The 9,357-nt window shown below is 59.1% G+C and overlaps 2 protein-coding genes across 3 annotated transcripts in view; one reads left to right on the forward strand and one right to left on the reverse strand.

Annotated features, from left to right (window-relative positions):
* PRMT1 (protein arginine methyltransferase 1) overlaps nt 1-4,154 on the forward strand; it is a 6,092-nt gene extending 1,938 nt beyond the window's left edge. For both annotated transcript variants that reach the window (XM_025196142.1, XM_025196146.1), the window contains exons 3-11: nt 638-739; nt 909-1,064; nt 1,153-1,216; nt 1,475-1,617; nt 1,779-1,866; nt 2,201-2,316; nt 2,456-2,606; nt 2,945-3,066; nt 3,278-4,154. In XM_025196142.1, the coding sequence (XP_025051927.1) occupies nt 638-739; nt 909-1,064; nt 1,153-1,216; nt 1,475-1,617; nt 1,779-1,866; nt 2,201-2,316; nt 2,456-2,606; nt 2,945-3,066; nt 3,278-3,361 (1,026 nt within the window). In that variant the 3' untranslated portion in view covers nt 3,362-4,154. The remainder of the gene's footprint in view (nt 1-637; nt 740-908; nt 1,065-1,152; nt 1,217-1,474; nt 1,618-1,778; nt 1,867-2,200; nt 2,317-2,455; nt 2,607-2,944; nt 3,067-3,277) is intronic.
* Nucleotides 3,631-9,357, reverse strand: part of RCN3 (reticulocalbin 3) — a 6,558-nt gene continuing 831 nt past the window's right edge. The window contains exons 2-7 of the mRNA XM_006014907.3: nt 9,065-9,299; nt 8,140-8,333; nt 7,393-7,565; nt 6,940-7,000; nt 6,631-6,830; nt 3,631-6,263 (exon numbers count right to left, since the gene is read on the reverse strand). Coding sequence (XP_006014969.2) covers nt 6,156-6,263; nt 6,631-6,830; nt 6,940-7,000; nt 7,393-7,565; nt 8,140-8,333; nt 9,065-9,299 — 971 coding nt within the window. The 3' untranslated portion in view covers nt 3,631-6,155. The remainder of the gene's footprint in view (nt 6,264-6,630; nt 6,831-6,939; nt 7,001-7,392; nt 7,566-8,139; nt 8,334-9,064; nt 9,300-9,357) is intronic.

Consider the following 9,357-nt stretch of genomic DNA (forward strand, 5'->3'; position numbering starts at 1 on the left):
GAGTGGGGGGGTGGGGGTGGAATTTAGGTGGGCCCTGCCCTAGGTCCTTACTGCTACAGCTCCCTCCCTCCCCAGTCTCTGGGGCCAGGGACATTAGGCTGTAGCCAGTGGGGATCCCAGGGTGGGGGGACAGTGGATCTCCCCCAAAGCAGTGCCCCAGGGGGCCGGCTGGTGGGACCTGGTGGCAGCAAGGACAAGTTCAGGGCCAAGTCTGTGAGGTGGTGGGGGGTGACTGCCCCTTCCCGCTCCTTCCTAGGGAGACACACGAGGTGCAGAGATCCCCAGAGTGGGCTCTGCTGTGGGTCTGATGGGGACAGCTGGGGAATGGGACCCAGCCCCACTCTGGTGCGTTGGGGGTGGTATGTGAGACTAGTTGTGCTTGCAGGGCTGACTGGGGGGTGGAATGTATACTACAGGTTGGCAGGACCTGTGGCTCTGTGGGGTGTATGGGGCTGTCTGGGCCTTGTGGGTCTGTTGGGGGGCATGACTAGTATGTACAGGCTGGATTGGCCCATGGGAGTAAGGTGTGGGCAAGGCAGTGGCTGGGCACATGCCAGCCATGGGGCCTCAGCCCTGGTTGTGACCACGAGCACGCAGCCTTGATGCATACGTCTGATCGTTCCTACCCCTCCTGCAGGTGTCGTGCACCCAGCCTGAGGGCAGCGGGAAGCCCCCAGCTGAGGAGATGACATCCAAGGACTATTACTTCGACTCCTATGCCCACTTTGGCATCCACGAGGTCTGGGCGGGGCCCTGGGGTGGGGGTTGGAGGGGGAGGGGTGCCCACTCCAGGGATGCTGGAGGACTGATAGGGGTGGGGGCTAGAGTGGCTTTCCAGTACTGCCTCCCTGGAGGAGGGGGCATTGGGCGGTCTCAGGGCTCCCCCTGCTGATCCCCCTTGCCCCCAGGAGATGCTGAAGGATGAGGTTCGCACCCTGACCTACAGGAACTCCATGTTCCACAACCGGCACCTCTTCAAGGACAAAGTAGTCTTGGATGTGGGCAGTGGCACTGGCATTCTCTGCATGTTTGCTGCCAAAGCAGGGGCTAAGCGTGTCATTGGGGTGAGTGTGATCCCTCCAGGGAGTGCAAGGGGGGGAAGAAAGCCAGGCCTCGGCTGACCCCCACCTCCCCGCCTTCCCCTCTCTGCAGATCGAGTGCTCCAGCATCTCTGACTATGCCGTCAAGATTGTCAAAGCCAACAAGCTGGACCACGGTGAGTGCCCCTGTCCCCACCCTGGGGGTGTTCCTCCCTGGCACTGATGCCCTTGTCACGGGGCATCACAGCCCAAACTGCCCAGCGTGGGGAACAGGCACCCATGGGACACAGTTCTGCCTTGTCCCACCCCCCGTCTCTCCACATTCAACTGTCCCAGCCAAGCAGCCTGCTTCTCCTGTGCCCCCCCGCACCTCCCCCGGCCCCTTTGCCCATGCTGAGCTGGGTCCATCCATCTGTCTACCCACCCACCTACAGTGGTATCCATCATCAAGGGGAAGGTGGAAGAGGTAGAGCTGCCGGTGGAGAAGGTGGACATCATCATCAGCGAGTGGATGGGCTACTGCCTCTTTTACGAGTCCATGCTCAACACTGTCATCTACGCCCGTGACAAGTGGCTGGTGAGTGTCCGGGGCTGGTGTCCCCTGAAGAACACAGATCCTGCCCTTTCCCCATCCTTTGGTGCTGGTTGAGGGCAGCAAAGGGGAGGGATGCAGTGTGTGCCAGAAGCCACCTTACAGTGACCTCCATCATGGTCTGTCTGTCCATCCCCTCCCACCAGACCCCAGATGGACTCATCTTCCCAGACCGTGCCACGCTGTACGTTACGGCCATTGAAGACCGGCAGTATAAGGACTACAAGATCCACTGTGAGCCCTAGAGTGGGGCAGCCCATCTGCTAGGCTGTGGGGGCATTTCCTATATGGCTCACTTGGGATTGCAGTGGGTGGGGGGGCGGAGGTTGAGTCTCCTTGGCTCTTGTCCGTGACAGGAGAACCTTTGGGTCTCAGTGGTTCTTATTGCCTCTGAGTTGGTGTCAGAGTGGGGGGACCTCACTGGTGGGAAGGTCTTCTGCATGGTTAGCGTAGCCTGGGGTTCCAGCAGCTGGGGTGGGGTGTAGAATCCCTGGATCTCCCTTGCCCCCAGGGTATGGGTTGGATGTGGTTCTTGCTGGGATCTCATGGTGCCTCCCCTTTCGGTCAGGGTGGGAGAACGTGTATGGCTTTGACATGTCGTGCATCAAGGATGTGGCCATCAAGGAACCACTCGTGGATGTTGTGGACCCCAAGCAGCTGGTCACCAATGCCTGCCTCATCAAGGTGGGCAATATGTGGTGCTGCCAGCCATGGGGCGCCCACACTGGGGAACGCTGGCTAGTTCCCATCCACCCCAATCCCTGTGGATGGGGTGTCTCGGGGTGCTCTGGGGGCTGACCGTAACAGCTCTTCACCTTTGCAGGAGGTGGACATCTACACGGTGAAGGTGGAGGACCTGACATTCACGTCACCCTTCTGCCTCCAAGTGAAGCGCAATGACTACATCCATGCCCTAGTGGCCTACTTCAACATTGAGTTCACTCGCTGCCACAAGCGCACCGGCTTCTCCACCAGTAAGGGGTGGGCGTTGCTTGGAGGGATGGGGCCAAAGGGTTTAGGGGTAGAGCAGAAGATATGTGGGCAAGGCTAGGGCACAAGGGGTGGGACCAGGCTGGTGACTTTTAGCCTCTTAACTCAAACTTTGCATTTCTGTCCTTGTGTTGCAATAGGGGGTGGAGCTAAGGCAAAGAGCACATGTCCCCCTGGGAAGGGGCAGAGCCAAGAAAGTTCCATCTCCTTGGTTCTTTTTGCAAGGGGGTGGGGCTACAAGGAGGGGCAGGGCTACACAGATGGCATGGCCTCACCTCTACCAGCCCTGCTCTGACACCCACTCTTGTCTCCTGCCCACCAGGCCCTGAGTCCCCCTACACTCACTGGAAGCAGACAGTGTTCTACATGGAGGACTATCTGACAGTGAAGACAGGCGAGGAGATCTTTGGCACCATCAGCATGAAACCCAATGCCAAGAACAATGTGAGTACCAGTTTTATTCCCTGGAGGAGCGGCGGGCTGTTCCCCAGGTGTGCCACCACCCACCCATAGATACACATGGGAAGTGGCACTAACCTGTGGCTATCAGGAGGGGAGGGGCTTGGTGCACTGCACCATGGGAGTGCATAAATTTGGGCACCCCTGTGACTCACCCCCCTCCCCTTGTGTCTCCCCTTCCCTGCTCCCACCTTAGCGTGACCTGGACTTCACCATCGACCTGGACTTCAAGGGCCAGCTCTGTGAGCTGTCGTGTTCCACGGACTATCGGATGCGCTAGCCCGGCCCACAGACCCCCCGCCCCCCCCATCCCCCTTTCTCTCCTACGCTCCTGCCCACCCTCTCCCCAACATCTCACTAACCATTGCGCTGTGTGATCCTGCTGCTAGTTGCCCCATGGGGGTAGTGGAAGAGGGTGGGGCAGGGACTGAGGGTGGCAGAGAAGCCCCCTACCCTGACCTCCCACCCCATATTATGAATTGTGGGGGGTACAGCTGCCAATTTGGGAGGGGTCCCCTCCCTCTGCCCACAGTGTTCTGGAAGTGGCTATAGATGGGGGGGGGGGTCTAATACCCTCCCCCAGTGCTCTCCATCCTGGGGCTAGCTGCCCCTTATCTCATTTTTTTTGCTTTTAAACAATGTTCCCTCCCCCCATAACTCCATGTACCTCAATACTTCCCCTAGCCCCCCACCATCTCCAGCCAAGGAGCAGGGGGTGTCTGGCCTTGAAGGAGGGGGTGGGGGGCTGCCCCCTGGTGTAGTGGAGGAGGGCAGTCCTGAGACCACCCCAGTCTCCCCTGAGCTGTCCTATATCCTGCCTTGGGTTTTTTTTTGCTGGGGGCAGGGTTTTTTGGGGGGGAGGGGAGGTGACCCCTCTTTTTGTGTCCTTGGTGACGGTTTTGTCCCGTCCCCCCCCTTCAATAATTTTACCCCGCCCCTTCCCCCAAATCTGGCTGACACATTGTCACTGTTTCATAACTTATGTTTTTATATGGTTACATTCATGAGGAAAATAAAGACATGAAACCAGGCCCTGCTGTGTGCAGGGGTGGGGCAGGGGCCCTGAAGCAACATCCCCCTCCTTTGTGCATCTAAACCCTGGGGGCACCTCATGACTGCTGCAAGATTCTTAATGTTGTGGGGTTAGGGCAGGAGGTGTTTCTGCAGCCATTTCTCTAGCCTGGGGTTACATTAGGATGCAAGTAGACCTCCCCTCCCCACCTTCCTCGGTCTGACCCCTTGCATGGTGGGTGGAGGTCCCTGTCTTTGCCTTGTCACTCACCCCCATGTAGTTTGCGGAGGCCAGGTATCAAGGTGGCTGGAGAGGGCACTTCCCCTGCTCTTGAGCAGCCTCCAAGTACAGGTCCAGGGTGTCGCATTGTAGCTGTGTGTATGGGGCCAGGCCCTGTCCAGCAACTTGCTCTAACATGCTGGGAGCTGGGGAGGGAGGACCCAGGTGTCCAGCTGGCCCACCTCTGTGCCAACTATGTAGTGGGATGGTGTAGCAGCTTACAACCTCTTTTCTTCTTCCCTGTGGCACTGGAGCACTAGCCAGCTAGGGCTGGGGAAGAAGAAATTGGACACCCTCCCCCTAATGGGAGGGTGTCTTTCACAGTTACACATGCCCACATACATGGGTGGACCTTGTGCATACACAGGAGGGTCTTGCACCAATACAGGAAGGTTTTGCACACAAACAGGAGGGTCTCACATAGGGTTGTGCATGCACACATATGCAGGAGGGTCTTGCATGGAAGGGTTTTGTGTACACATGCACATGGTGTTATACTGAAGGTTCACACACACAGAGGAAGGTCTCCCACACAAGCATCTGTGGAAGGATCCCATATGTGCCAGGGGGCTGGCATTGCCTCCCTCCCATTCAACCCACCTGCCTGGACCCTGGCAGGAACTGGGCCAGGCTGTGGAGAGTTCCCAATTGGAGGTGGGTGCTGAAGGCCCAGCCATGCCCCCCTAACTGCCTGAGTGGGGTTTGAACATGCCTGCCAGAGCTGCCTGGACCCGAGGAAAAAGCAGGCTCAACACATGGCACAGACATCCCAAAAACAGCTCTCTGCCTCTACATCTACCGGTTCAAGGGTTTGGGCCTGGCCTATTCTCCCAGGGTCCCACATGCCTACCTGCTGTTGCCTGGGGGTAGTCTCAGACTGACCAGGAGATCTGGGTTCCTGCCCATAGCTTGGCTATAAACTGTCAGAAGGCCCTTACGTGAGGCAGTGAGATGGGACGCAGACATCCAGCTGCAGCCAGCAGGTACTTCAGCTGCTGTGTCCTCTGGGTCCTCTCTGCCTGGCTGGGAGGTCCCCCGAGCCTGCTAGGACAAGGTTCCCCCTACCCCCCCCCAGTCATGGATGAAGCAAGCTTAGCATGAGAAAGGTGGTGCATGTCTTTATTGGCCCATGTGTACAGCTCCAGGTGCCTCTCTCAGCTCCCCATGCCCCTACAGCTGTTCCCCAAATGCCCATGCATCAATGGGACTGGCCCCAATGCTGTCCACAAACAGCTCTGCCCTGGCCAGGAGCTCCTGGTGGGAAAGGCAGCCATCTTGGCAGGCAGTGCAGGGGTGGGGCTTCAGCTCCCACCCACTGACCACCATGTTGGTGGGTCACCCCATAATGTCAGGTGGTTGGAGGTGGGCTGGAGAGAGGTGGCACTGGCACAGGTTGGGGGCAGAGATGCTCCCTAATACTGTTAGTGTTGCAGTGCTTGTGGGTGGGGGGTGGGAAAGGAGAGGAGGGAAATAGTGGTGGGGAGGGAATTCAGGTGTCCTGGCTCCCTGTTCTGACCCCTTCCCCTCTTAGATCAGGGAGGGAACCCAGGTCACTTCCAGCCCCCTCCCCAACCCAATAGACCCCACTCTCCCCAGGGCACAGCAAGAACCCAAGCATTAGGGCTCCTACCCCCTTCCACTCTTCCCCTGCCCCCAAGCCTGACTCTCAATCCCCCTTTAATAAATAATCCCTCCCTGGGGTCCTTGGTGCCTGGGTGAGAGGGTGGGTTTCCCTGCCAAGGCAAGCTTGTGCTGTGTGGGGAGTGAACCGGGCCTTCATCATTCACAACTCGTCATGCTTTCGTGTCAGGTCTTCCCCATAGTTAGTGGCCTGGCTCCCTACAAACATGTTCCAGTTGTCCAGGATCTCCTGCTTTGTCAGCTGCTCATCCTGGGGGTGGGGTGCAACACACAAGCATGGGGTCAATTACACAGGCCCCTCCCTCATCAGCTCCCACCCCACCCCGCCCCTTGATCACTCCTGGGTCACTCAATCATCAAGCAAATCACTGCTGTGGATTAGGTTTAGTACTGGCCTATGATGTGTGTGTGGAGGGGAGGATATCTGAAATCCACCTACCCTGTACCCCTTCCCCACCACTGATCTTTGGGGTAGGGAGGCTGAATCTACCCACTTCCCAGTTCCTCACTCCAAAGGGAAGATTTGCCTGTTCCTTCCTAAGCCCCCACTCCCAGCCTGACCCCTCTGGCTCCCCCATGCTACCTCTCCCCAGCTGCTCCTGCCCTCGCCAGCCCACCTTGTCCTTGTCAGACTCGTAGATGAGGTGCTTGGCCTCCACCTCGGCATGGTCGTAGTCCTGGGGCAGGATCCAGTGCCCGATCTCGGCCGGGTCCAGACGTCCGTCCCGGTCCATGTCCCGGAAGTCCAGGAACTGCTGCCTCTCCGTGCGCACCCAGTCGGGCTCTGGCTCCCCGGCCTCGGAGCTGTACATGTCACCTGGGGAGGGGGGACAGAAGGGGCATGAGAGGGGCCTCCTGATTCTTATCCCTCCCTCCAATTCCCACTAATGCCCCACAGCCCTGCCCCCCCACACACACACACTCACCGATGTACTCATCCACCTGGACGTAGCCATCCCCGTTCTTGTCAATGTCCTCAATGGTTTCCTGGCCGGGGGAGGAGGGGAAAGTGCTGAGCATCGTAAGAACACCACCCCACTACCACCCTCCCCAAAATGGGGTCCTGTTGGCTGTTAGGAGCTGAGGAAGGCTAGAGAAGGGGACAGGGCTCTGGAATTGGGTTAGGGGATAGGGGAGAACCCAGGCATCTGAGCTCCAAGCTCTAGAGGCACTTCATGTCAGCGCAAGGATGGCTCCCAGGCATCCTGGCTTCCAGGCCCCCTGCTCTAATCCACCAGACCCCAATCCCCTCCCGAAGCTGGGAGATAACCCAGGCATCCTGGCTCCCAATACCCGTTGCTCCAACCCACAGGATTCACTCCCCCTGCACTGCACCCCCATGCAGGGACTAGACCCAGGTGTCCAGGCACGACACTCACGATGATGACAACATCCTTCATGTAATCAAACTCCTCAGGGTGCAGGAAGGCTGTGAATTCCTCCCGCGTGGCCACCAGGTCCCCATCTTTGTCGGCTGCCTTGAAGCGCCGTTCATCCCGTACCAGCATCTTCCGGTAGGAGTGTTTGTCCTCCAGGTCACTGAACTCCTCACCTGGGGGGGGGGGAGCAGGTGTATCAAATCCTTGTGGCACAGAAGGGATCCAGGCACCCTCCCACCCCTTAAGTAGAGCTCACCAAACCTCATTCCCCATGCACAGCTGGGAGAGAACCCAGGTGTCCAGGCTGCCAGCCCCCTTCCTCCAACCCATCAGACCTCACTGCCCTCCCAAAGCTAGGCTTCTAGCAACTGAGGCCCTAACCAGTGGACTTCACTCCCCACAAAGAACCCAGGTGTCCTCTTTGCCACCCACCAAGGAGTTATTCCTTCTCCAACCACTACGGGGCAGTAGAGACCATGCCCATGGTCCCTGCTGCAGCTCCACTGGGGGCTTGGGGTCAGGGCCACTGTACTGTCCTCAACCCCCTGGCCCCCCACCAACCTCCTCCAACAGCTCCAGGCCCCTCCCAGACCTGCAGATGGAATCCAGGCATCCTGGCTCTCAGCTCTATCCTACCAGACACCTCTCCCCTCCCAGAGCTGGGACAGAACCCAGGCATGCCAGCTGCCAGCCCCCTTCCCTCCCCGCAAGCGAGGCGAGGCGCAGGACCCCAGCGTCCAGGTGCACCCTCATAGTAGCCGTAGGTGGCATTCTTGAACTCGGCCCAGGCAATGCGGCCGTCGTGGTCCCGGTCGTAGTCAGCCCAGTTCTTGTCCACATTCTCATAGATGTAGCGGTTCTGTGTGTGCCGGATCCAGTCCTTCAGCTCCGCCTGGGTCACGAATCCGTCCCGGTTCCCATCTATTCTATCCACGATCTTGCTGCAGGGACAGGGGAGAGGGTAGGTAAGGCCTGGACACCTGGGTTCTGTCTCCCAAGCTGCAGCATATGCATGAGCCCCAAGAAACTCCAGTGGCTGCCCCCTTCCTTGCACCCAAGAAGTGCAGTTCTCTGAAGGGTTAGAGCCAGGATGTCCGAGTTCTTTCTTCAGTCCTGCAGGGCCTGGGAGCCAAGACACCTTGGTTCACTCCCAGCTCTGGGAGTGGAGTGGAGTATGGTGGGCAGGGGTCTGGGGGCCAGAATGCCTGGATTCTTTCCCCAGCTCTCGGAGATGAGTTAGGGTCTTGTGGGTTACAGCAGAGTGGAGGCTGGAAGCCAGGACACCTGGGTTCTATACCAGGCCCTGGGAGGGCACTGGGGTTTAGTGGGGTGATGCATGCGGCCGGAGAGACAGGATGCCTGGGTTTGCTCATCGCTCCAGGACAGGAGTGGGGTTTAGTGGGTTGGAACAGGGAGGCCTGGGAGCCCAGATGCCTGGGTTAATTCCTGGCTCTGGGAGGGTAGCGGCATCTCCTGGGCTTAGTGCAGAGTGGTAGACTGGGAGCCCAGACACCTGGGTTCCATGCCCAGCTTTGGGGGGGTGTAGGGAGCACAGGACACTAGGAGCAAGCTCTGGGAGGGGCATGGGGTCTGCTGGGCTGGTGTATGGTGGGGGCTGGGAGCCTGGCTGCCTGGGTCTCCTCCTGGCTGCCTGGCCGGGGCCCCGGCTCACCCCAGGCGCTCCTGGCTCTCCTCTGGCGTGAGCTGGTCAAAGGTCTTGGCCTGCTCCTTGCCCAGGAAGGCCTCGTGGTCATACTGGAAATCCTGGTTGTCATCGTGCTGGTGGTCGCTCAGCTCCTTGCCATGGTGCACACGGTCCTTCTTCTCCGGGGGTGGCTTGGCCAGAGCCCCCCCCACTGCACACAGCGCCAGCACCCACCAGCCTGCCAGCACCCACATCCCTGCGCCTAGGGGGCAATGGGGGAGGGTACAGACCCCAGCCCTGCCCACAACTTTGCCCCCTTC

This window comes from Alligator sinensis, unplaced genomic scaffold, assembly GCF_000455745.1.
Source record: "Alligator sinensis unplaced genomic scaffold, ASM45574v1 scaffold647_2, whole genome shotgun sequence".
Classification (NCBI taxonomy): domain Eukaryota; kingdom Metazoa; phylum Chordata; order Crocodylia; family Alligatoridae; genus Alligator; species Alligator sinensis.